General features: G+C 42.8%; 2 protein-coding genes across 4 annotated transcripts; one reads left to right on the forward strand and one right to left on the reverse strand.

Moving 5' to 3' along the window:
* Window positions 1-1,537: 1,537 nt before the first annotated feature.
* ttyh3a (tweety family member 3a) lies at window positions 1,538-17,207 on the reverse strand. 2 transcript variants are annotated; one of them, XM_068336678.1, is made up of 15 exons: window positions 16,911-17,207; window positions 16,264-16,433; window positions 14,121-14,290; window positions 12,906-13,017; window positions 12,540-12,760; window positions 11,597-11,692; window positions 11,074-11,146; window positions 10,726-10,801; window positions 8,513-8,568; window positions 7,858-7,947; window positions 6,991-7,083; window positions 6,720-6,856; window positions 5,590-5,763; window positions 5,334-5,409; window positions 1,538-3,500 (listed from the first exon to the last, which is right to left on the reverse strand). In XM_068336678.1, the coding sequence occupies exons 2-15, from the start codon at window positions 16,387-16,389 to the stop codon at window positions 3,375-3,377; spliced, it is 1,626 nt and encodes a 541-aa protein (XP_068192779.1). In that variant the 5' UTR covers window positions 16,390-16,433; window positions 16,911-17,207; the 3' UTR covers window positions 1,538-3,374. The 2 variants fall into 2 exon arrangements, with proteins under 2 accessions (XP_068192779.1, XP_068192778.1); XM_068336677.1 differs by having other exon boundaries at window positions 7,858-7,950.
* A 775-nt stretch (window positions 17,208-17,982) lies between these two features.
* On the forward strand, window positions 17,983-25,994 carry snx8a (sorting nexin 8a). Of its 2 annotated transcripts, XM_068337711.1 has the most exons (13): window positions 17,983-18,243; window positions 18,941-19,068; window positions 19,665-19,794; window positions 20,633-20,823; window positions 21,091-21,211; window positions 22,077-22,213; window positions 22,290-22,370; window positions 22,443-22,603; window positions 22,736-22,865; window positions 22,945-23,013; window positions 23,489-23,638; window positions 24,549-24,698; window positions 24,976-25,994. In XM_068337711.1, exons 1-13 carry the CDS (start codon window positions 18,207-18,209, stop codon window positions 25,054-25,056), a joined length of 1,566 nt encoding a protein of 521 aa, XP_068193812.1. In that variant the 5' UTR covers window positions 17,983-18,206; the 3' UTR covers window positions 25,057-25,994. The 2 variants fall into 2 exon arrangements, with proteins under 2 accessions (XP_068193812.1, XP_068193813.1); XM_068337712.1 differs by lacking the exon at window positions 18,941-19,068 and having other exon boundaries at window positions 17,986-18,243.
* Window positions 25,995-26,372: the final 378 nt, after the last annotated feature.

The following is a 26,372-nucleotide window of genomic DNA, read 5'->3' on the forward strand; positions in this document are numbered from 1 at the left end:
CCGGGGGCTGTGCCGTCAGAGTGCTCTTCTTCGACTTTTCGAGTGCCTTCAACACCATCCAGCCCCAGCTCCTGCAGGATAAACTGACCTCCATGGCTGTGGACCCCTACCTCGTGAGCTGGATTACGGACTACCTAACGGACAGACCCCAGTACGTCCGTATGGGGGACTGCTTGTCTTCTATGGTGACCAGCAGCACGGGGGCGCCACAGGGGACCGTCCTATCCCCCATTCTCTTCACCCTCTACACATCAGACTTCAAGCACAACTCGGATACATGCCACATACAGAAGTACTCCGATGACACCGCGATAGTGGCATGTATCCGGGAGGGTGATGAGGGGGGGTACAGGGCATTGGTGGCTGACTTCGTGGAGTGGTGCCAACAGAACCAGCTCCAGCTCAACGTCTCCAAGACAAAGGAGATGGTGCTGGATTTCCGGCGGGCACCTCCCTCTCCACAGCCGGTGATTATCAATGGCAGTGAGGTGGAGGTGGTAGAAAACTATAAGTACCTGGGACTGCAGCTAGACAGCAGACTGGACTGGTCACTCAACTCCAACTGTGTGTACAAGAAGGGGCAGAGCAGGATGTACTTCTTAAGGAGGCTGGCCTCCTTCAACATCTGTCCTAAGCTCCTTTTCATGTTCTATCAGTCCGTAGTCTCCAGTGTGCTGTCATACGCCATTGTGTGTTGGGGTGGGGGGGCCAGGAAAAGAGATATGGACCGTCTGAACAGACTCATCCGCAGAGCGGGCTCAGTGGTCGGGCTGAGCCTGGACTCTGTGGATATGCTTCTGGAGAGCAGGACCATGTCTAAAATTAAGGCCATCATGAACAACACCAGGCACCCCCTACACACCACCTTCTCCCAGCAGAGAAGCACCTTCAGCGGCAGACTGCTGTCACACAGCGCCTCCACAGAGAGGCTGAGGTCCTCCTTCGTGCCCCGTGCCATCAGGGGGTACAATGACTCTCTCAGGAGGAGCGGGGGGGAGGTGGCGAGGTCAGCACGGGGTTGAAAATGGATTTAATTTAATTTAAATTTAATTTTATACTGTTGTATATATATATATAAAATTTATTTATTTATTTCTTATACTGTTTTTATATTTTAATTCAATTTTATACTGTTTAGATTTTATTTTATACTGTTTATATTTTAATACTGTAATATTTTAAAATTTTATACTGTTTATATTTTAGTTATAGTTTAGTATATAAGTCCTGTTAGTGCTGCATGTGCCTGTCTGTTAGTGTAATGTATGTCTTGTGGTATGTCCTGTGATGTCAGTGTTTCCTTTTCTCCTGGTGTTTATCCAGTATTATTTGTTAAGTAATGCCTGAGCAGTGGATATATGCAATTTCCTCCGGGATTAATAAAGTATCTATCTATCTATCTATATACTGCCCCCTAGCGGCTGATTTTAGATGCTACACAGTAACGGCTGTTACTAGATACTGTGCCCTAGTGGTTATTAAATGCTGCCCCCTAGCGGCAACGGAACGTATGGGCAGAATAAGGAGCAAGGAGTAAGACAGTTAAGGTTCGTTTAATCTTAAAACACAGCATTCAAGCTCGATATAAACACAGGTTTAAACACATTGGACATATCAAAAAAAAAAAAAATCATGTACAAAATAAGAGACAATATAAAATTACATCTAGTGATTTTTTTTCCAGACAAAAGAAATTAGAATCTATTTACCTTATTCACATTAACAAGCATCTCATACCACGTGCTACAGATCCTAAGAAGGAATAAAATAAAATGAGCAAATTTAAAAAAAAAATCTTAAAAAATGTGAAACAATCTTTTTAAGAAATCAAAAATGAAACATCAATTTCAGCAACGGTTTCTTCATTTTGTCAATTTTTTATAATCTGTACAAGTTCGCATTACAAACAACAAAGAAAATATGATTACTACCTAAAAACAGGAATATTGCATTAGAGTAATAATATTTCACGGAGCGTAAATAGTTTAAAAACGTCAGGCTTTTTCTCAATTCGACTTGCACGGGCAACCAGGAGATGTCCCCTTATAAATCAGGCCTCGAGAAAAGACAACGGACAGTCACATAGTAAAACGGTTGCACTTGAACTAGTTGGCACCTCTTGCACTGGTGGAAATGCACGTCCGCGAGAAGCATGTTGAAGCAGAATAAGTAGAAACGAGGGTCGTCACACTTCGACAGCAGGTTTCCAGATTACAGAGAGCAGATTCATCCCAGTCCCTTCACAGCACTTGTTGGAAATGCTAAAACACATTTGCGAGACGCCGTATTGCCAATGCCTCAAGTTCCTCTTCAGAAACAGCGATATGCAAGTGATCACGAAAGTCTGCATTGAGATTCTTGTCAGGATAACTGGCGAGAGGAATTTTTAATCCTGAACCGTTGGCATTCGGAAGAGACGAGTAAACTATTGAAGGTGCGTGAACGATTCCCAGTTGCGTTACAGGAAATAAGGCTCTGCAAGCATTGGGCAGTCTGGTGGAGAGGCAAAAAAACCAAAAAACTCAAATGTCACAGAAGAATCCCATGAACAACCCTTCAAAGGGTTGTCAAAACATTTCTTCTTCCAGTAGTATAAAAACTTTCCACCTTTGTCGAACCGTTTTCATTCCGTTGCGTTCTTGTCAAACGGCTGCGTTTCCATCAAGCAGATCATTTTTGTCCTCGGAGCATGGAATCACTTTCACAGTTTGTTACAGCTACTGCTGCTGTAAACTAGTGGCTCATCGGTGAATTAAAAAAAAATACACAGGAAATAAAAGTGTCCCAAAAGATCTCAGTATCTCCCTTCTAAGACTGCAGGAAAACTGGTCCCAAACACAGGATTTAATACAAAATCTAAAACAAGCCAATGTGCATGACTGACACGAACAGACCCGTCGACTCAAGCACTCGATCGGACTCGCTCTTCAGGCTCAAGAAAACCTGGAGAACTGAGATGATGCACTGGAAATGTTTCTATTCTATTCTACAACAGTACAGGGAGAAAAAGCTGGATTCCTCTCACTGTCATGTGTGTAAGGCCTTTCTCTCGGTCTCCCACGGCGATGAGCGAGAGGGCAGTACAGTACTAAAATAAAACCACCAGTAGTCATCCGTGTTAGTCTACAGTCCTGAACATTACTAGGCCTTGGTAGACGCAGCGCATTCAAGAAGCAATTTTAAGAATAAAATAGAGTGTGAAAGTCGGTCTAGTCTGAGAAACATGAACGTCCAGAACTCCTAAAGTGTTGCTTCAAACGAGCAGAAAAAGCACATTTTGGTTTTCCTTTTTTCAGTCAAGCGAGACGTCAGATGAAAGCCGGAGGAAGAAGAGGAGGAGGAGGAGTGACTTCTGATTGGATGCTGCTTGTTGTCTATTGCGGTGGAGGGTTAATGGGATCCGGTCGGCTGCTGGGATCCGGTCGGCTGCTGGGATCCGGCCGGCTGTTGGGATCGGGCCGGCTGTTGGCCAGGTATTTGGCCCGCATGCTGGAGGTGTACTGTGGAGAGAGAGGAGCACAGGAGATCCCATGAATCATTTCATGACAGGTGGTGAACACTCCTCCTTCAGACTACACCCCCCCGATTCTTTAATCACGTCTGAAATGAAAAGGATGGGAGGATTGGAGGAGAGGCGTCTGTAACAGATCAACGTTCAGGGATACCAGAAGTAAAACCTGCTGGTAATTAAAAGAACTCCGTGCTTCAGGTACAGGAAGGACATAAGAAGCAGCTACAGGATGAGGATTTCACACGGATACAACCGTCCTGGAGTTGGTTCTTCACCATCATTCATACACGCTTAGGACGGCCTCATGCATTTTGCATTTAGAGGAGATACAAACAAACAAACAAACAAAAAGGCAGCATTTCCAACTCATATTTAAACATGAAGTCAAATCTGGCTGCTTTTCCCATTTTTGTGCTTTCAGGACCATTTAACACGGTTGGAAACACGAGTTACCCGAGACGTCAAAGACAATCGTGAGACGAAGACTTTAAACTAACAGCACATAACAAAAAGAGGGATTTTTCCAGCGCCACACAACCCAACAAGAGAGCAAACCTCCGCCAAGGCTGTAACATCTAGAAGGTTTATTTTTTTTATTTTTGACAGACATGAATCTAAAGGTAAACAACCCGTCGAAAGATTCCTGATTCACCTGCAAATGTTAATCACCTCTAATGAATGCTAGTGTCCTTTTTTTGAGGAAAATTTCACGAAAGTTTGTCCATTAGTTTGGGAGTAACCCTGGTAACAACCTCAACCAATCACACGACCTCCTTGGCGGAGGTTAAATACTAACTCCTAAAAGCACGTGTGAAATATTTCACTTTAACATTCACCCTCAAACCCGATAATCAAGACAAGGCAGATCCTTGCGATCACAGAGTTTGCTTAAGCTGCTTCTTGATTTGACTTGTCATTGAGTCATGGGGTGTCAGGGCGGAGCTACAGCGTCACATGTTCCTCCCAATATTTCTGTGGTGCACCAGGGTGAGAGGGGGGGATACATGCAGCCCGGGGCCACAGGGGACAAACATCAGGTGAAACACCAGGTGGGACATTTAGGAGGCAGGACAGAACCCTGGTGGGACCTGAGCAGGACGGGAGGGAGAAGCAGAGCCGGGAGTTTGGAAGGAGGAACAGGCCAGCAGGAGGAAGAGGCAGGCATGTTTTGTACCTGTTAGCTTAGCAGACGAGGTTACCAAAACGATCTTGAACTCTCCGAGGGCTTTAACTGCCAGCTGTGACCGCTGTTACTGTCGGCGGCGGTCAAATACAGCTGCGTGGGGCCGCAGGGGACAAAAAAACCACAAGAGAGAGAGTAGAGAGAAGATGCACAAAGCAGCGTCTAGGTCCAAAGCAGACACACACCAGACACTGGGGAGGGAGGGAGTGTGTAGTTTCTGGTGGTGGTGGTGGTGGGGGGTTCAGGAAATGTGAAGGGGGGGCAGGAAGGAATGACTGAAGTTTGCCCCTATAATACAGACCTACTTTACAGCCCTGCAAACGTTGTCAACATGCATCTTAGTTAGAATTTAAAAGACGTTGGTGGAACTAAAGCCAGTGAAAAATGAAAAAAATAAAAGTTTATAGCAGAAAAAAAAAAGATAATTTGGACTCCCTGCCTCCTTTTCCTCCTGTTTCATGTTTTTTTTTTTACACCGGTGTGAAAATAAATAACTGTGAGAACTGCGTGACATGCTGAGTTTTTAGTTTCACTCTTCCTGGGAAATTTCACAAAGGTCAGTTCCAATCGCGAGGAAAGCAGACGCTGAATGACTCGTCCCTCCAGTTCCTATGTTTTTACGGGAAGTTCAACACTTACCGAGGGGGGAGGGGACTCTCGTCCAATCAGGGGCGTGTTTTCACAGCGAGAGTTCTGAAAGTTGGCGTTCTGAGCCCTGTGGAATTAATGGCACACAATGAGATCAAACAAAACGACACACTTAGCGGCATTCCGAGGATTTTATGATGCCGATCCAGAGTAGTGAGGAAACTGGGGGTGGTGGTGGGGGCGCAACAGCTGTGTAACACCTAATATACGTACTGCTGCCCATCTTTCACATGACACTGGTACTTACATGTACTCAGTGACGGGGGCGTTACTGACGGTGTGCGCCGCGGCGGGGATGGACGTCTCGCTGCCGTAGCTGCTGCCACAGCTGTACAGGCTGGGCATGTGGACCCGGTACAGGTTATCGTGGTTCTGCCTCCCCCCGTGGCTCAGAGACTCGTCCTCGCTGTCGTCGTCGCTCCTGAAGGAAGAATATACAAATAAAAATCTAAATCACACAACACTGTAAGAGCTGCACCAACCACCAGAGGGAGACCCGGTCCCACCCCACCCAGGATAAAAGACCATTTATTTTGATTTCTGCATTGCCAACGGGAGAAAAATGTGACAAATTCTCTACAATGTGAAGCAAAGAAAAGTCCAGTTTTCCTCCATCCTCATCATGACTGAATAAAGATAAACAAATACTTTGATGCACTTTAAAACATTTAAAACACATTTAAATTCAATTCAATTTAAACTAAAACCAGCAATTAAATTGTTCAGAAAAAACAATTCTATTCTATGTGATTGCATTCTACTCGATCATGGTGTTTGTCTCCCTCTAGTGTTCAACATATGTAATGACATGTGATTCAACAATTTACCTTACACATGCAAATCAAAGAAAATAATTCTCTCATTAATGGATGATATTATAACAATCTACAAAAGTCAATGTTAAATATTGATCCTGAGCTTTCATATAAATAAAGATGGCATAAAATAAATCTTCTTATTCGTGTCACCATGAAAGCCGAACAGACCGGGTTCAGCTGAGAAAAGTCTTTTGTTTTATAACAGGAAGCAGCAGCTGAGATTAAACTGATAAACGTCCCTCCAGTGGCTATGAGGGATCGGTTAATTACGTGGTGCAGCTTAACTGATGGCTTTGCTGTGAAATCACTTCCCCCCCCGCTGCTGACAAAGACAACAGAATATTTTCATCCCCCTCAGCAGCATAAAGAGACACCAGCTCAGGCGGTGGCCATGCTGGTTAAGACTAATTCGGTTATGATTAGTTGGGACAACAGGAAGCAATTTATTTAAGGAAGCAGCGCGAGCCTTTTGGACATGAAACAGCGGTAAATAATCAGTCTTTGTGGATATTATCTGAAATTAAAGGCTTCAGTTTCCAGGCTTTTCTCTCTGTCTCACCTCCTGGTCCGCCAGGTATGAGGGACACTGCAAATGATGGAGCTGAACATGAGAGCAGTGATGAAGGAGAAGAACACGAGGTAGATGAGGCCTTCCAGTCCGTCGTAACACAGCCCGGTCATGGCCTGGACGTAATCCTGCAAAAAGAGGGAGACATGGCCACCTATATAAATAATATTAACGGTGACAGGTGTGATTTATTTCACAATGTCGCCGCTCATTGATCGTCGGATGTGAGAAGATCTCTGCGGGTCTCCTTGTCCCTGCTCACCATGTGCAGGCCGCGACAGTCAACCAGGGCGGTGAGCTGGTGGAGGCTGATCTCCGTCGTGTTCAGGATCCCCTGGATCTCCTCTAAATTTCCCTGGTAATGAGGAAAAAAAAAACACATGTTAAGCATCAGTGTTTCCATGATGATGGATAACAAAGACACTCTAACTCTAAGACACTTTAATTCTCATTGTTTGCGTAAAAAAAAAAGCCAAGTAAAACTAATTTCCTGTATTTCAGCGGTGTTACGACGGAGAAAATGTGAGTGTGCATGAAAGGAAGCTGCAGAAAAGCAAACCACACATTTTGTGATTAATTCGCTGATTATCCAAACCCGTGCACATCTCACAGGAACGAGTCTGTCATTCAGACACAACTCTGAGCTGATTTTAACGTGTGATAACTTTTTCATGGCGCGTTTCTCTCTGTCCACCAGTTGTCATTGGCGTTCTGGTGGAAAATCCATCTGATTGCCTGATAGGAACGTTTTTCCACAACCTCAGCACATTTTTCCCTGGGGTTGGGTATGTGAAGTCAAACATGCCCCTCGCTGTTCCCGATGTCAGCTCTCATTTGTGCCTCTGTCAACACAGAGGTAAGGCCCGGCGCTGGACAATACCACAGCGTTGTATTGACCGCTGAAAGCCTAATGCAGCTAAATGGACATAATGTGGCTCCCAGGTGGGCTGTCAGCAGAGCTTTATGTGGGGAGGTGCACTCCACTTCTTTGCGGGACGGCCGTTTGCTCCCATCCACTGTGACGATCAGTCGTCAAAAAATGAGATGATGATGACACGACATAGCTCAGGAGGCGGGGGTGTGTGTAAAACAGGAAAGGAAACGCGTCGACGGGACGGGAAAAACATACCTTGGTTTGCACGAACTCTCTGGTGGCGGAGCGAAGCAGTTCGGATACGTCGTCCTGCATCTCCACTAACGCTTTGTGGCTCCCGGAAAGCTTCTGAAACAAAGTATGAATAAATGAGCAGCGCATCCCAAAAAGCATCGCCATCATCACCGGCCTCCCGTTCACCTCCCTCTGTGGTCGAAAAGGACGGCTGGCGTGTCGACACTTCTAGATAAGAGCTTACATCTTTATACACGGCTCCCTTTTCATTGTGGTTGTGCTAACAATAGACGCCTGGACTTCGGCAGCACTCAGCAGGTTCTGATTTATTCATGCTGTTTGGGAGTAGTCCATTAAGGTGAGCCACAGATCCAAGCTTCTCTGTGCCTCTCAGCGCACTCCTCTGGTGCGTCACGTGTTATCAGGGCAGATAGGAAAAACCAGTCTGCATCGGTTTTCCTGCTGGCACAATGGAAGTATTCCACTATTGTGTGGAAATAAAGAACCTCCTTCTGAGTCGATGGGAGAAAGTCATTGTGCCCACTTCAATTCATCATCATGCAGAGAATGTGGCGCTAGCCGCCAGTCAGATTGTTTATGGGTTCATTCATCTGGGCTGTAGATAGTTTTATTTAACATGTTTTAAGCTTTAGATTTAGTCATATAGAGAACCAACCTGCTGGAAGGGGTTGGCTTGCTCAGAACTGCAACTGAGGTAATACTGCAGGATATCTGTGAACCAAACGGGCAGAACAAAAACACATTAGAAAGCAGGAATTCACAGGAAGGAACTGGAACAGCAAATTCCCAGAACAGACAAAAAAATGTGGGTTTGAAGGGAAAAGTTGGAAATATTGATCTGATTTTTACTTTTGTCACAATAAAAACATTAGCGATCAATTAAGAGACCAGATTCTTTCCAAATTGTCACGTGTTCGGGGTTTGGACAAAACTTCTGTTCTAATGAGAACAGTTTCAGTTTAATGCGACATTCTAATAATTTATGGACAAACTGAGATTAAACAGGACTTAGTAGTGTAATAGATAACTTCTCTTTACTTTTCATTTTGTTTTTGACATCTTTTATTTCCGGCTGCAGTGTTTCTCCTGCCAAAGTCACTGACTCTCAGCTTTGTTTTGCTCAGGGAAGAAGGCCAATAATCCAGACTAATGAAGACACATTTCATTTTCCAGTTTGGTCTTGTTCGGTTTCATGCTGCCTCGTCGCAGCTCGACTGCTTCTGTAACCGTGCGGTGGCTGACGTAATCCTGATCTCCATTCAGGAATGAACTTCACACGTATAACTGAATGACCGGGGAGAAGCTTAGCTAATGACGCTTCTCACTGCACTGTGCACGGCTCCGTCAGCTCTGGAGTGGCTGTTAAATAATGTGATCAGACCACAAACCTGAGCGGACTAGGATTAAAATTGGGGAGTTTGTTACAACAACCCACTCGAGTTTCTTCTTCCAACTGACATCACCGAGTAGGAGTCGATAAGACGTCCAGAGTGACTTGAGAGCCAAAGCCCGGCCAGAAATACAAGCCGTGAGAACACCACCAACCTAACACATGGTGAAGCGCTCACCGCTGAGTGGGGAGTTTATTTTTCCCACGCAGCTGAGCAAACGCATGCGGGGAGGATTTCCGGTGTGGAGATGCACATATCAAGTCGTCTTCTGTAACACACCCACACAAAAACACGACAGATACCAGATTTTGTGTAGTCTGACTCGGAATGATGTAACCACTGATGGCTCATCGAGGAAAAGAGAAAAATCACACCAGGTGGAAAAGTTTGTCAGGGTTAGGAAGCTGGACCGGATCCGGTTCCCGTCATTGGAGCTTCCGGCGTGATCGGCTGAACAAAGTTTATTTCTAATCTAAAGCCTGAAGGTCCACAAAGTCTCTGTGTAACAACACAAAGATGTAAGCACATTAAAAGTCAGCCGCAATGTGTTCCAAATACAGAAGAAAAACCCCCCAGAATAACCAAAGAGACGCTTTCCTGCTAGTTCCATCAGTAAATAAACGGAACCTAAAATGTAGAAGTAAAACCTCCTGGGGCTCCAGAATTTGTTTGTAGTACGGTAATGAACACAATATAAAGAGTTGATTCAACGGCTGCAGAGTTAATATGTCACAGGGCAGAAAATAGAACTGAAAACCCCCATAATGCATCTATCTGCCCTGAGGTAAAGTAAGGCTCCATAGCTGCAGCTTAATACAGCTTAGTGCACAGACTAAGTTCTCACGGCTGATTTTCAGCCGATGCTCTGCCTCCACTAACAGAAGCCTGAGTGTGAATTCAATCATTATGTTCAAGACGGACAAATTGTAAAAAAAAAAAAAAAAAAGTAAATCTAGTACACAGGATGTCTTTCTATCCCAAAGCACCAGCTTCTCATCTTTTTTGAAGACTAAAGACAGATGACACGCAATATACGGCGTCTGATCCTCTTCTCCACTTCCCTTATCTCACGAACGCATCCTGCTTCTCACACAAACCCGAGGCACAATCTTTTTTTGTCCTTGCTTGCACACATCCCATCACAGGACACGTTGAGCAATTATTAAAGACCATTGGGGAGGGTTCTGTACTGCTCAAAAAGACAACCAACTGCCCTTTTAACCCGGCTGCAGATGTGGCAGATAGATTTTAGAGGCCATTTATTTTTTTTATATGTTCCAAGCCCAGTTCTTTAGGACAATGTCGTCTCACTGCTGCACAATAATCGGAGCATTGAGACCAGGAAGGGGGGGGGGTGGCTGAAAAATCCACATGGCTGAATCCTCGACAGTTTGAGATGACTGGTCACCCTTTTACAGCACAAAACAAACTCATCACAGCATTTAAAGACCATGTGAAGGGTCCTGGTGATTCATACCTCGGTTGATCACTCCATACTGGTCTGCCACTTGGGTGACATACATGTCAGGAGCGACGCAGAAGTCGCTGGAGGACTGGGGGAGAAGATAAGGAAATTCTGTAGTGACAGTTTCACTGCTGACAAACGACACAGAAGTCAGCTTCAAGAGCAAACATTAATTACCCTCAAAAGGATGTAAATTTTGTTTTGCTTATCGCTACTTTATTCAGATCTGTAAAATACACCATAGGAACTTTTGAATTTTGTGGCTACAGGATAGACACGTGAAAACCGTGTCCATTTTTATGTGATAAACTGTGCAGTTCCACCTGAGGAGCATGATCACACCCCACCGGAGACACTTACCACTGAAACAGTCAACTCCAGCCCCAGGGAGGCCCAGCTGATTACCAGAGCGACCACACCAAACAGACACACCCTGGAGAGGAGAAGACGTGTAAGTACCTTCAATCTGCAGGGTCAGATTGATACAACTCCAGTGCACAACAGCAATCTACAGAGTATAGAGCAATACATGTGAAGTTGGCTCTTCAGTGTTTGCATTACATCTAGTTCTTTTCACTGATTTCATCCAATTGACTTCAAATATAATGAAACACTGAGTGGTCTAAACAAAATGATGGATTCATTTCCATTTCATTTTCCCTCTGTCTACTATAACAGAATCCAAACATGAGGATAAAATGTGCCATTAAATCAGGGTGTGATGCTTATGTTGAATGAAGTGTGACTGAAAAAGAAATCATCCAGACGACATCAGCTGCATGCATGATGTGAAAGCACTTGCCGCTAATTTTGTGACGACGGTTCAAATAATGAATAATTTTCTAAATTGCTCTCGTGGCCATAAAGTGATGATGAGACTCGCCCTATAAGCGTTCCCTTGGAGTTGCGAATGAGGCCAAACAGCACCAGAAGGCAGATGAGGACATCGAACAGTAGCAGTCCAATGTAGCCCAGCCACCTGTGAAGACAAATGTCATTACCAACAGATGGCTCGGAGCAGAGCGGAACAGAACAGCAGTCACTCCAACACCAAACAAACAGATAAACAATTACATACACTATAAGTATAAAACTTAAACATCAAGCAACAGGGCCACGGTAGCATTCATTAGGTGTTATATTGTGTGTTCTTCTTTCTGTCTGTTCCTGCTTTAGAAATCTCCTTTAGCTCCCAAATGGTTCCACTCTATTCAGCAGCTCGTCACCTACTGCATCCCATTTGTCGTCGGTAGCGTCGGACACAACAACAGCAGAATACAGCTGCCAGCTGCTGTGACTTCAATGACACAAGGAGATTGGCAAGGGACCCAAAACTGCAAAATGAGGAGCTAAAAGCAAGGAGGAGCGATCTAAAAACGAGTCACTGCTGGTCATGGTATGACTCGACTCCAGAAATAAACATGTTGGGACAGATTTTCAGATGAGATGTTGGTACCAGACTTGTGCAAATATCGGGCTTATAATAGAGGCATGATTTTGGGGTGAATAAACAATCAAATTGACGTGAATTTGATTGTGAAAACAGGTTCCTTGACATCGTTTCGCAACTCTTCACTTCTTTGTAATCATCTGGGAAATTCAGTTCGAGATTCTTAGGAAGATTGCTTCTGTTCAACATGTATGAGTCATTCCAGATGTCGACGCTCACATCTGCTTCCTTCTTCATTTTAAAATCATCTGCAGTTTACCTCGAAAACACCATCAAACCAGGGAGAATATGTTAACTCTGAGGATGTTTTATTTAGTATTCTTTACAACACTTTTCCTTTGAGTGGCTGCTTTGGACTGCAGCGCAGCGGTCTTACCTGTACCAGTCATAGAGCTCAATCTTGACAGCCAGCTCCTCCAAGGAGATGTCGGTCCTGTCCCAGAAGGGGATCTCCACCATCTGCCTGACCAGCTCCTCCAGCTGGCCCTGCAGCTTTTGGATGATGGACAGGTAGTCTGCATGCTGCGCATACTGACCCTCAAGCTGTTGTAGATTGTCGTCTACCGTCTGGTTCAGTGAGGACGTACCATCATTTACCTAGACCCGGCACAAGGATGGACCATGTCAAGATGGATTTGAAGAAACACAACAGAGTTCTAGTGTTGGGAGAAACCAGGAACACTCATGGCAAAGGGGCGTTGAATTATTCAACACGGTGGTGAATTTGAGCTCTCAATCTTACCAGCTTCTGCACCCCAGTGATTGTGCGGTTAGCGTGGCGCAGGGAATACGTCAGCCGGTTCACTCCATCACAAGTCTCGCCGTTCCCATAGAAACCGACAGCAATGCCAGCGCTGAGACGAGACAAAAGGAAAGGGGAGGAGAGACGGGGTGGTGAGGAGGAGGGATTAGCTAAAAAGGACACAGTGAGGAGACAGAGAGGAGAGCGAGCGAGGGGGGATAGCGAGGCGTGTGAACTCCACGTTAACCCTGTCGGTTCAGACCCGTCAACAGGCTCCTTTCAGCTCCAGCAGAAAGACGCCTTACAGAACCATGGAAACATGGGGAAATGGACAAGCTATGCCCCGAACCCCTCACTAGGGCTGACAAAAGCTATACTGAGACAGGCCTCGTGTTGCAAAAAAAAATTCTGGCTGCTCAAACTGAATACAGCAACACAACGGAGACATTTTTACAGTATTTCAAGGTATTCCGACAATGTGGATGCGTTCCCATCTAACGCCAGGGTTCTGAGTTAAGCCGGACCCAGTCTAACAGTATTTACTGAATCAATAGCGTTTTCTCTCTTCCTGGAGGGCTGCTAATCTCTTCCTCTCACAGTTTTGAATGTGAAAAAAGGACGTAGACAACAGCAGTAACAGCAAAAAAAACAAAACAAACAAGCTTCCTGCTGTGATGTGACCCAGAGGAAACTCTTTACTATCCTCTTCTCAGTAACAGCAAAAAGTTATTATCGTTCACAGTGGCATAGTGCGTGGTGCAATGACGCCAAACATGAAGTCTGTCGAACAACAAAAGTGAGGAAAAAAAAAAAGACCTCATGTGTCGCAACAAACAGCTCATCTTGTTTCATTTGTTAGAGCGCAGACACACACACACACACACACACACATAAACTGATTGTGATGCAGTTCTTGTACTCGTTAGGTCCCCGAGCTCTTTGTGCTACTCTGGATCAACAGCAGTGGGCCTCCAGTGGCTCATCAACAGGTGGAGGAAAAACAGGAAGTAAAGGGCAGAAAGGATGATGACATGATGCAGTTCTCACTTGACATAAAAAATTAATTTAGCCTTCTCAGTATTTGTGCTTCCACCCTGCAAACATCAGTGTAAAGGTAGTGGAGTTCTTGAGCATGCAGCAGTGCTCTTTAAGAGTGACGAAGGTGGTTGATCTGTGTCGGTCTGCCTCAGTTCCGCTCTCCCTCCTTGTACTCACCTGCAGACGAGTGTTGCAATAATGACGCACCAGGCGGTACAGCAGCAATCAGCACTGGCTTGCTCCTCATTTTTGTTTCGCCGGCAGCACAGAAAAATAGAATAGAAGAGCAGGAACAGAAGATCCAGGGCCAGACAGGCAAGCGCCACACTTCCCAGTAAAAGCACAGACTGGTGGAGAGAGGGGAGGGTGGGTTATGGAAACTTTAAAGCTGGTACAACTTTCAAATCAATACCACAGAGGATAATGGACCTCCAAAGCATCCCACAGAGAAACACCATATTATGCTCTCGAACAAGAGTGCAGGGCTTCAAATACATTATCTTTTTAACTGCAGGATTTATTGTTATTTTGTTGTTTGTGATGCATCATAAGCTTTAATGAATAAATTATAATCTGTGCAACACAGCAGCTCAGTCTTCATCCGCAGGCGTGTTTTGTGCACAACGAAATGGAGCACATTCACAATCATTTCTAAACTAGTACATCAAAACCTTTTATGTGTTTCAAACTGAAAACACAAATAATACATTAATTAAAGTAAAGCGGATACGACACTAATTGTGTATTCGATCTCTAGAGAACGATGAAACACAAACACAAAGAAAAATACTTTAAAAGCTCCCCTTTAACTGATCTGTGATTTGTAACATCATTTCAGAATTAAACAAAAATAGAGAGTAAAATACCTCCTGGAAACCTCAGCAAGACAAAACTGATAATATCAGCTGCATGTTATGACTATTGTGTTACACTCTGGAGGACTTTCAAAGCAAGCACTTCAGAAATACACGATCATCACCAAACCTCTCAGCAAAAACCAGTGCTTCCTATATAGGTCAGACAGAAAGCCTGTGTTCACTGCATACTCCTGAGGATTCATAGCAGATTTCCATTCCAACACTTTTGTTCTGTAACAGACAGGTTTCATTTGCCCTTTTGTTTCCTCAAGGACGAATTTATGTGACGCTGCGTAGTTCAGTCTAACACAATTCACTGACTGTGACGACAATCCAGGTGTAAAAACTGTGATCTGCTACCTTTGGCGTGCTGATTCAACGCAAGAGGTGAGAATGACTCATCCAACAACACCCACAGCACACACCTATGGTGAGTCTGACTGAGAGCTGAGCCATCTGGACAAGTCTAGTCTTCCTCTGCAACCTGGCTGAGAGCAGCTCATTCACAACAATTAGCAGCCTGTGGTTACAGTGGGATCACGCTTAAAGTAGTGTTTGTATAAAAAGCTTAGAGACCATAAATGAAACATAAAATTATGTGCAAAAGGATTGAGATAATATGCTCAAAATGTTGTAGGTGCACAGGACTCTAGCCGCTCCTTTTCCAATAGCTATAACTATCAACAGCAATGCTGTTAATATAGAACTTCAAGCTGTGCACACAAGGCATCAAGCATGAGCAGGTGCACTTCCTGTAGCCTACCAAGAAAAGGCATCCAATCATGCAACCAAAAGCTAAACACTAAGTGGCACTACGACCACCTTTTTCAGCAAACTGACTCCAGTGCCAAGTAAAAAAGAAACCATAATTCAGAGACAAACAAGTTAGTCACAAAGACATAAAGATTTGCATAGTATATATCTATAGATTTTTATTTCTAAACAAGACCGTATGAACAGATGTGTACTGCTGACAACTTTCAGCTTCCTCTGTCTCACACTGATTCATCGCTGGCCTATCTGAGTCATATTTCTGGAGTCAAGCACATTGTTATCCTATGAACTTCCCCAATGTTCACTAATGCAGAAAACTAAACAGGTCTAGTCTTTGAATGCAACCTACTTTCAATACTCTCACAAACCAGGGCACCACATATGATTATGTAATAACGCATTTCAGACAGCAACAGCACACAAAGTGTAAAATTAGGGACTGATCTATAAAATGAACCATTACCGTTCTCTACATCATTAACTAAATCCATTTAGGAAACAGGCTGGTTGGTGTCTAGACAAGAGCTCTGGCTTCACACAGATGGTGACATGGATCAAAAGGTGAAGAGAAGAAACAGGTGCTAACAGGACATCTGACACCAGAAACAAATACTAATCTGTGTTTTCATTGACGAATTTGGAGAAAGTATTCAACCAATTACTATCAACTTCTATGCATTTATTTCTACCTGTTGGTAAGTCCAGTCTTCTGGTCGGAAATCACTGCTGGTTTGCTCGAACTTCAAGTTGAAGTGGGGAAGTTTGTGCAGAAGGTTCACCCACCATGGTGGAGAGTAGCTAACCACCACTGCCATGGCGGCTGTAGTCTCACCAAACAAGCCGGTAAGAATGCTTGAATCTGTAAACACACAAAGGAGAGATCGCTTCAGAGAACCTGACATTCCGGGATGGATAACACGGAAATGTGTTATAACATAATCTGTGTTATAACATAAGTTATAACACAGATAACTACTAGTAAAGCAAATTATACTAATTTAACATCAGTATTACCCTATTTGGTAGTAAATTTACCATTTAAAGGTTATGATAACATATTTTTGTGGTTTAAGTAACTACCACACCGATTCGACTAGAAAATAGCTCGCAAATATTAATTTAGCTAAAATCATAAAAATCAACTAAGATCAAACAATTTATCCGTCGGCGTCCTGATTCGTAGCTAGCCAAGTTAGCGGGTTATCGTGTCAGTTTAAATCAATGTGGTGTCGCTAACGAGCATTCTGATATAATGTGATATTTAAACTACCGAACGGAGAGTTCCTTTTAAATTATACTTTAAAAAAAAAATCTCAATTGTTATGGCTAGCTTTACCCGTAATGTGGCTAGCGTTAACTCAGCTAGCGTTAGCCGGTTTAGCTGTTGGTTAACCTAGTTCCGTCGGATGAGACTCAGGCAGGGAGGCGAATAACAAGTCCCTTTACTGTCACGGAACATTCTGGTCTACAGTTTATCACATCCCGGTTTGTTCCTCTAGTAGTTCCTCAAATCATCTTTCGCAACCCGTTCCACCGCAACAGCTCAAACAAGTAACTCCAAGGATATCCATCCATTTACGAAGAGGAAGAGGGAGTGTATAGAGACCGGGGCCAACACGATAACTATTCGCAACACTCGCTTAACGGGTATTGAATTTACAAGTATTACTATGGCGAGGGCATGGCCCGCCCTCTTCCAGTCCTGATTGGCTCTTCATGACGACGCTGACGTATCTAAGTTTGTGTTATTCGCAGCACTGTGGTGAGTGACCTAGATATAGTACGAAAAATAACGCATTTTAAAACAATTTTAAAGGCTAAAAGGTCATTGAAGACAAGAGAACATCACAAACTATGCGTTCTTTCCATGACCATTTTGAGACGGCTTCCTCAAGCTAAGCCAATCAGAAATAGACCAAGCTGGTCCCTGGTTTCACCATAGTAGGGTTGTAAATTCGCCAATTTGGCAGCCCCCATCGCCGCCGTCAAAATGACCCGATAGCGCCACCCAGAGGCGTCACAGTGACGTATTATTAATGACGGATTCCATGAATGTCGGAAAAAAATGATTAACAAATACTAGCTAAGACTGTTTCTCGGCTGCACTATTAAATCATTAATTGCTCGAAACTTTTACGTCAGTTAAATATCCGCTTCATACGAAACATTTATTTTCTTCACTTTCTTCACTTCTGCCGTCTCGGTGTTTCAGCACAGACGAGCCTCAACGAATTCAGAAATACCGAAACAAAAATTTACGAGCAGTCTTGATATGTCCATTTGAAGAACATGGAATATAAATTAAAACCCATTTGTGTGCATCAGTAAAAAAAAAAAAGAAGAGATACCGAAAAGCATAGACTTCACGGTATATAATGAGTTCCGTATTGCTGCGTCCGACCTGCTGATAATGAGTTATCACACCAGCGCATCCGCTCTGTATTGAATTTGAAAGTTAAGATCAGCGCTGGATTTGACACGTTTACCTGTCTACCTTGCACACCTGAAGTGTTCGGTCACGTTGCTTCACTGTTAAACTTGGACTTTAACCAGAGCTCGCTACAACTTTAAGGAATAAATTACTTGTTTTTCCCTCCTGCAGGAAATCACATGGAGCTGCTCTTGCGCTCACATGACGCTCAGAACCATGGCAGGAGAGATCAATGAAGGTACAGTAAGAAAACTCTTCCAAGTCTTCTTCACGTAGTGTTGTCTTGTCATTTCCAAACTGTTTTCCCCTGTTTTGTTTGCTGTCAGTGTTTCCAAACTAACATTGTATGTTGACGTGGATGTGTTTTGCTTGGCCAAGTCCCGATATGATCTGTTGTGTCTTTTTGGGTACATGGAGATCTCGGGATAAAAGCTTCTTCTTCCTTCTTCTTAAATCACCAAAAGTGTTCTATTCTGCTTGTATTCTCTCAGAATCTGCTTGAATTAAGAAACTTTTCTTTCTTTTGGAAGCGGCGGCAGAGTTACAAACGATTTTATGGAGGGTTTAACGAGTTTTTCATGCCACGTGAAAACGCGTCAGTCGCTCATCGCATTAGTTCAGCAACACATTAAACTGCAATACTTAGGATTGCTTCACTTTATTCACCCCTCGATCATGATTTCACATTTCTTCACCTGAGACATTCATTTTTTTTCGACACCTTGAAATGATCAGTAGCGTTATTTGTTTGGATGATTTGAAATCATATGATGGGAAATGAGCAGCTTCATAAAAAGGTCATAAGGTCACCCGAACCTCAGCAGTTTGTGCTGCTCCAAGTTTTGATGTGATTTCTTAATGAAGGCTGTGGTTCTGGTGAAATATCGTTTATAGGTATTGGTTGTGATGCCATGTGGGTGATGTTCCTCTTTTAGGCTCGGTTCCTGCCTATTACAGAGACGTATATGAAGCTATCCGCTGTAGGACAGATGAGAGAGTACAGGTTGAAGTTTTTCAGCGGTTGCTGCAAAGGACCGATCTCCCCAAGGCCGTTTTAGGCCAGGTGAGGGTTCACACTTTGCTGTGCTGTGAAAGATGCTGATATAGGAAAGAGTTTGTAAAGAAAATGCATCACGACTGTTGTTTTCAGCGTCACAGTGGCGACACCCACAGTAAAATATTGTTTTATCGTCTCAAATATAAGATGATTAAGGATGAGACCTGCATTTTCTTATTATGGGGATATATTAAGTTATCAACACTCAAGTCTGGAACATTGCTGTGTAAATATTTGTTTAATTCTGATTATGGCAGTATTTCTCACTACTTACAGGCAGTGTACAGACTGTACAGGTGTAATGTCACTGGTAGGAATTAAAGACATGCTACGATCAGGCAGGTGGAAAAGACACGAGGATCAAATCACTGGTTGTGTTAAGGCTGAGATACAAGTTCAACGGGCTGATACGTCAACGTCATGAATTGTTTGATGGGTATTGTGTCTGTGGAATGCTTCAGTGAAATATTCTTTTCCTCATTTATGAGAATATGATTACCTGTGTGGCGTTTTTAATTCATGAAGGAATGCACACTGCAGTTGAATTTTAATTTTGATGAAAGGCATCGATCTTCACACCTTATTGTCATTGGTCTTCTCAGATTGCAGAACATGTTGACTCCACGGATGGATTCCTGAGCAAGTTATCGCTCTACAAAGCACTCGCATTGGTTGCCTTCGCACAGCAAGGGAAGCAACCAAGCCCTAAACTGTTGGAGAACTGCATACAAGGTGAGTGTAAGTGTGACGGTAACAAGAGAGCACTAAAGGTCTTACTTAATGTGCAAAAAAATAAAGTGTGTCTAAGGGCAGCCTCTGCTGTTCCTCTGTTGGTATGATATTGCATCTGCACAGGGCAAACGCCACTCTTTTACTGCCTCACTTGTGCAAGGTTTTACTCCCAGTAGAAGTTCAGTGTCACTTTGTCTCAGAGGTGCAACAACCTTTTATTGTTGATATTTTTTCCCCCAGCATATATTTATAAAGTAACAGAGGGATATATGTTCATTTTCCCTTTTTTTCTATTTTAATTTAAAATTGTATATTTTTCCCCTGTAATGAAGAATTTAGAATTTTGGTAGAAATGTTTTTTCATTTATTTTGGTAGAGATGCCTTTAACTATATTTAGGTGTTGCGTCCAGAAACCCCACTTTGGGAAGATGATAGGGGGTGATTTTATGGTTTTCATAGAAGTAGCCATTATGCTGGCTTGACTTAAGATTTATTCCCAAAAGTCTGGTTTATTTTAGGCTTTCACTGTTATTTCAGGTGTGGCCAGTATGGCATGCCACTTTTTCATCTGCACAAGAACAGGCTTTCTGTATTTGTCGCAGTACTTTACATTCAAATTCACAGCAGCCTTGGAATGCACAGGATGGGAGGAACAGTGCAGACGGACACCCCTGCTCGATACTACGGTCGCCTGAGACAAACACAGAGAAACACGTTGTAATCAGCTGAACAAAGCGACGTGGTTTTAACACCGGCATTCCTCACCGTTAGGAAATTCATTTCATTTTATCGTAAACAAAGTAAATATTAGCGCTCGCTGTTGGTTGTGTGTTCTAGAGTTACCCAAACCTCAGCTCGGGGAGCCGACAGACTTGACCTCACTGAGGATGCAGCCGGTTCAGGAAGACGTCCTCACCGTGTCTCAGACGCTGGACAAACTGCTGGCCCAAGACACGGTGCGCGTGGATCTCATCCCTGAGAAGAAGGGACTGTTCCTCAAACATGTGGAGTACCAGGTCACCAGCCAGGCAAGGGATCCAAAAATAATTGTCCCATGTAAACGACAGTGTTGTTGTATTCTTGTCCGAGCAGCTTTAAGTATGAATTTTGTTTCCATCATGTCTTTCCTCCTCCGATAACTTCTCATTCCTCTCTTGTGTGCATTTATTTATTTTACAATACTTGATTTTAAGTCCTTTAACTGCAAATTATGCAGTGAAAATTCTATCAGAAAACATAATTTTGTTTGCGTTTGTTAATTTCCTGATTGTTTTTTTGCTATTTTTATTTTCTAGCGATATAAAATTTCAGTTTACCGACGCTACAGTGATTTTGACGTCTTCCATGAGGTTTTGCTGCAGAGATTTGCCTACAGAATGGTGCCGGCGCTGCCGCCTAAAAGAATGTTAAAGGGAGGTACGTACACCACGTTAAACATCTTTAAAGTTACATCTGCATTTCTTCCATATGGGCATTGATTCTAGACCCATTTTGCACGCTTTACTAAAGGTGGGTTGTAAACATCTTTTGGGGGAGCGGGGGGTTCTGGAAGATGAATGTTTTGTACTTGACAAATAATAAATGTTCAATTTTCATAGAAACTTCCTCCTGCAGGTTCTCGTTTCAAACACAGTCCCCATTCATCAACGTTATTGCCTGAGAGAAACAACAGAAGCCGCGGAGCGTAAAATGAGCCCGTTTTAGTTCACAATAACTTATTGTTGCTTTGGAATGATAATTAAATCAACACACTCAAACAGAGGAGTCCCTCAAAAACACTTGATTCAGTGATGCCTCAATTAGAGAACTTCATCAAGTACGGCGCTGGAGGAGGTTTACTGGTCCGTTTATTGTGAAATCCTATTTTTTGCATGTGTCAAAATGGATATTCTTTAATTTATTGTTTTCAAAAAATGCAGCAGACATAACAAGATTTTAAAAAAAATCACAACATTCTTGTTCCTTGTTAAAAGTTTGTGCCTCTTTTACCCAGAATGCAACTTGACCTTCCCAGAATCAAGACTCAGGTGTGCAGTGCTGTTAGCATTACTATTATTATGAGGATTCTGCAACAGAATTTCACTAAAAATAATTTCTTTTGGACTTCCATGACCACAGATTATTTTCATTTCAAATTTTCAGCCTCCTGATGACTTGAAGGACATCTTTTGACCGAATTTACCCAATTTTATGCAGCCACAATAAACTGTTGCACAGTGGCTTCTCAGGGTTTTCCTTTTTTCCTACTGAAACAAATCCATGTATTTTGGTTCCCTTTCAGTGCTGACCTCCATCTCTGAGCGAGAGTTCATCGAGGGGCGGAGACGAGCCCTCGGGAGATTCATCAACCTGGTGGCGCGACATCCCTTCTTCTCAGAGGATGAGCTGGTCAAGACCTTCCTCACGTTCAGCGGATCTGTACGTCGTACTCTGTGACTCGCTGTCTCCTCCTATCGCCTTGATTTTTATGCACTTCTCTCATGTATCCAAACAGGATGTTCAGACTAGGCTACGCGACGCTTACAAGAAAATGGGTGACGAGTTCATGACCAACAGAATCGCTACTCAGGCAAAGGTCAGAAACAAGTGTACGTAGGAAACATCCCGTAATAACCACCAGTTAACAGCTGCGTTCCCCGTCTTTTAGGAATATCTCCCTGCTGACATCCAGGCTCAGTTTTCAACAAGCCGGGAGCTGATCAGAAATATTCACAACAGCTTCCAGAAGCTGCGGGACCGAGCCGAAAAAATGGTTGAGCGCTCGATAGACAACGCCACTGATCTCCTCATGTTTGGCCGAGAGCTCAGGTATCTCATCACGGGTTTCTTTCTCTCGTTCTCCAGCAGGGAGCAATATATTCTGTCTCATCAGTCTCTTCATTGCTGTTCAGCTCAAAAAAGCAGCTGCAACGTTACCTTCTTCCCTTGTTCTGACTGCAGTGTGCTGGGATCTGACGCTTCGTCTCTTCCTTACTTGGCCTCCTCGAAAAACACCTGGGGGACCCTGCGTCAGTCCCTGAAGAGTCTGTCCGTGGAGTTCGCCGTGTTGTCTGACAAAGCCACCGAGCAGGTACAGCATCCATTCCTGCAACTTGACCACATCCTCGAATGGGCATCGGGGGTAATAGATGTTTTGCTGATGTTCTCAGGGCAGACGGGAAGAGGATGATGTGGTGGAAAGACTGAATATCTTCTTGGATTTGTTGCAATCGTACAAAGTGAGTCAGTTGCACTTAGTAGTTTTTCATTCTTCTGAGGCTCCCATACTTCTCTCGATCAGGTGTTGTTTTTTTTGATGGGACTCAATTTACGAAACAACGCAGAGCGATTTTTACATCCATCGAGGCCATGAAATCAATTTCCTGTTCTCTTGTAGAGAGAAACAATGAGGTCCTGTAGATTTGCAGGAAATCTCGGTTCAGTGTGTATAGAAATTCTGGACATTATGTGCGGAGTTATTTTAACAATGCACCCATTTTTTCCCGACTCATTCGGGAACGTAGGTCTTAGTGGGTGGGCAGATAAAGTGGCATTTACCCAACCTCTACAACTCCATTCTGTTTACTTTAATATATATGGTAATTTCATATTTTGTACAAAAAATCTCTTCTCATCTTTGGCTGTCGTGCTCTGGTCAGTATTACCATTTTTTGAAGCAAACAGCGAGAGATTTATGTGAGCGTTTTTCTCCAGGATCTCTGCGAGCGCCACGAGAAGGGCGTCCTCCACGAGCACCAGAGAGCTCTGCACAAGTACGGCGTGATGAAGAGGCAGATGATGAGCGCCACGGTGCAGCCAAAAGAGCAGGCATCAGTCGAGCAGCTGGAATCCCGAATTATTCAGGTGGCCTTAACAGCCTCTTTCCTCCACATTTATAGGCTGTCGGGACGCAGAGAGGGCGAGAGTGAGTTCAGACATGCAGTCGGTGTAAGTCGAAGTGATCTGAGAGATCTGAAGAGGTTTAATTTGCAATTCATACCAAAGAACTCTCATACTTTATATTTTTATTTGAGGTATTAATAGCCAGAAACAGCATTTTCAACTTGGATCACTTCACGTTTCCGAGCACCGCTGATACTTCACCGTTTCTATCGCCTGTTGTGTCATGATTGTCTATTTTAATGTTCACTGCAATGGGGCGGATGTAATAATATAACTTAATAAATAATTGCCACTTTGAATGAAGAAAATCTCTCTGGGGAGGCGGGCGTAAATCTGAATCACATTTGGTTTCTTACTCATAAAAACCTCCACCATTTTTCCTTAAACTCTACCAGATCTCATGCTGAAAGTGGAGTGTGAGCATTTCCAAGCAACACAATCCAATAATACGTCGTTTCCTCATTTCTTATGTATTAAAATGCTAGCACCCTAACTGCTAGTATGCCAAGGCATATAATACTTTCATGTTCACCATCATGCAGAAGTTTAAACTTGACATCAAAAACGAATATGTTGCAGTGATTTATATGTGGACGTTAACCCCACCATGTCTTTGCTTGTGAACACAAACCTTTTGAGTATAATCAGAAAATAACCGTTCTACCAGTTGGACATTCAAACAGGTGCTTTTGAGCGTAAAACATTATAGCTAATTAAAATGTAATTTAATGACCTCGATCTCCCACGTTGGGCGCCCTAATGCGAGCAGAGCTAGATTGACCTCATCCGGCCTCCTTTGATTGAAATATTATCATTATTTGATTAGTGATGACATTTCTGTAAAAAAATTTTTAAATTATTCTGCCAATAGCAAGAAAATGCCATTCAGACGATGGAGCTACGCAACTACTTCTCCCTATTCTGCCTTCATCAAGAGACACAGCTAATCTTCATCTACCTTCCAATTACATCCCATATTCTGGGGGCGTTTGTTAACTCCCAGGTCCAAGGACACAGAGAGGTGAGTCTGCTTGTCGGGAATTCATTTTTGTGCCATTTGCAGGAAGGTCAGATCTGTTTTAAATTGGCTTCCAGTGAATTAATTTATAATGGTGGGTGGTATCCCTGATGAATCTGCTTGCTTATGAATTGTGATAGCTTCCCTTTTATGTGAACTAATGAATCATCCCATATGTCTATGCTTATTTCTGTACATTTAAATAACTACCTTAAAGTACTGTTAAGTGCCTTATGGAAATGTTGGTAAAGCAAAATGACTTTTTGTCTTTTCTTTTCAGATGGGAGAAGTGTGGAACGAACTCCAGCCGAAACTTGGATGTCTCTTTGGTGTTAATAACGGATTGAATCCTCCCATCTGAGACCTAAATAGATGAAAGGATGATTCTGTTGATGAAGATCAAAAACTGGAAAATTCTGTTCGATGTTCTTAAAATATATATGTATACAGAAATCACAACTCTTTCTTCACTAAAGTTGTGTTATCACACTATATACATTCCGTTCAATAAGAGGATTTTTCATTTAAACGGATGCTCAACTTCACTACTTATTTTTGGTTGTAGCATCAAGCATGTAAATGGAAAAGACAGTGGGCTCTAAAATCTGCCATTTCAAGCTCTGCTTGATGAATAACTTCCATTTCCAAATCAAGGGAGGCAAATCCTCTAAATATAATTATATAAGGGAGCAGTCAGCATGTCGGACTTGAAGGATGACCGTGGATTCATGTATCCCAACTCATTTGCTGAAGCACTAGTCTATAACAAAGTTTTATACACTAAGATAGAAGAAAAAAAAACCCAGTGGTGGTGGGGGTGCAGAAAGTTTTCTTGGAAATGTTTCGTGAAACCCTGCAGGATGATGCCACAAACCTGAAGCTTTGCACACACCCATGACACAGAGCAGATGACTGGTTTCACAGGTGCTTCAGTCACTTTTTGAAATATATCTGCATATCAAATGGTTGTGCTTCACATATCACAGCAATGGAAAACGTCTGACCAGTGCCTTTCAAAGATTTTACAACTTGCGAGAACATTTTCTGCAGTTGTGCCATTTCCCTAACAGTTGCATGTTTATTTCACTGTAGAGCAAGAATTTTGCTGCTTAATTTGCGAGATCTTTATTTTGTGAGATATTTTGAAGACAAAGGGCAAGCATGTGAGATTTATTGATTAAAAAAAACTAACTATTGGTGTAATATCAAAAATAATCTTATAAGCTATTGATTTACTACCAAAGAGATGATATAAAGTTATGGAAATACGCAGCTGTGCAATAAATCAAATTGTCACTATCTTTGTTATTTTTTTGCAATAGAGTTTAATAGATAAAATTTATTTTTCACCGTTCCAGGTGATTTAAATGCGCAACATTATGTATCAGGTATTTCCTGTGTGAGCTCTATTGTTTCTACTTGTATTCGCATGAAGAGAATGTACTTTTATATCTTTACACATGAAATTTATGAGATTGTATCTTTTGGCTAGAAAAAATGCCTCAGATAATATTCCATATATGGGCTCATGTTTTGAAATTAACGTGACGTGAATCTGACAAAAAAAGAAGAGACTGTTGAAATGAATGACAACAGTTCAATTATTTTATGAAGTGTAACAATGTATATACAGTATATGTAATATCTCATTTGAAGGAAAAAAGTACCGGTATTAGA

Source organism: Antennarius striatus, chromosome 16, assembly GCF_040054535.1.
Source record: "Antennarius striatus isolate MH-2024 chromosome 16, ASM4005453v1, whole genome shotgun sequence".
NCBI classification, from domain to species: Eukaryota; Metazoa; Chordata; class Actinopteri; order Lophiiformes; family Antennariidae; genus Antennarius; species Antennarius striatus.

What these genes read in the sequence shown, in the direction of transcription:
- ttyh3a (XM_068336677.1), bottom strand. Translation starts at nt 16,389, where the DNA reads ATGGCAGTGGTGGTTAGCTACTCTCCACCATGGTGGGTGAACCTTCTG. An exon ending in AAGCCAACCCCTTCCAGCAG is followed by an intron (nt 7,951 to 8,512) that starts GTTGGTTCTCTA and finishes ACTTTGTTTCAG; the next exon opens with AAGCTTTCCGGGAGCCACAA. An exon ending in ACTGTCGCGGCCTGCACATG is followed by an intron (nt 6,857 to 6,990) that starts GTGAGCAGGGAC and finishes CTCTTTTTGCAG; the next exon opens with GATTACGTCCAGGCCATGAC.
- snx8a (XM_068337711.1), top strand. Translation starts at nt 18,207, where the DNA reads ATGACGCTCAGAACCATGGCAGGAGAGATCAATGAAG. An exon ending in CCAAGGCCGTTTTAGGCCAG is followed by an intron (nt 19,069 to 19,664) that starts GTGAGGGTTCAC and finishes TGGTCTTCTCAG; the next exon opens with ATTGCAGAACATGTTGACTC. An exon ending in ATGTTTGGCCGAGAGCTCAG is followed by an intron (nt 22,604 to 22,735) that starts GTATCTCATCAC and finishes TTCTGACTGCAG; the next exon opens with TGTGCTGGGATCTGACGCTT.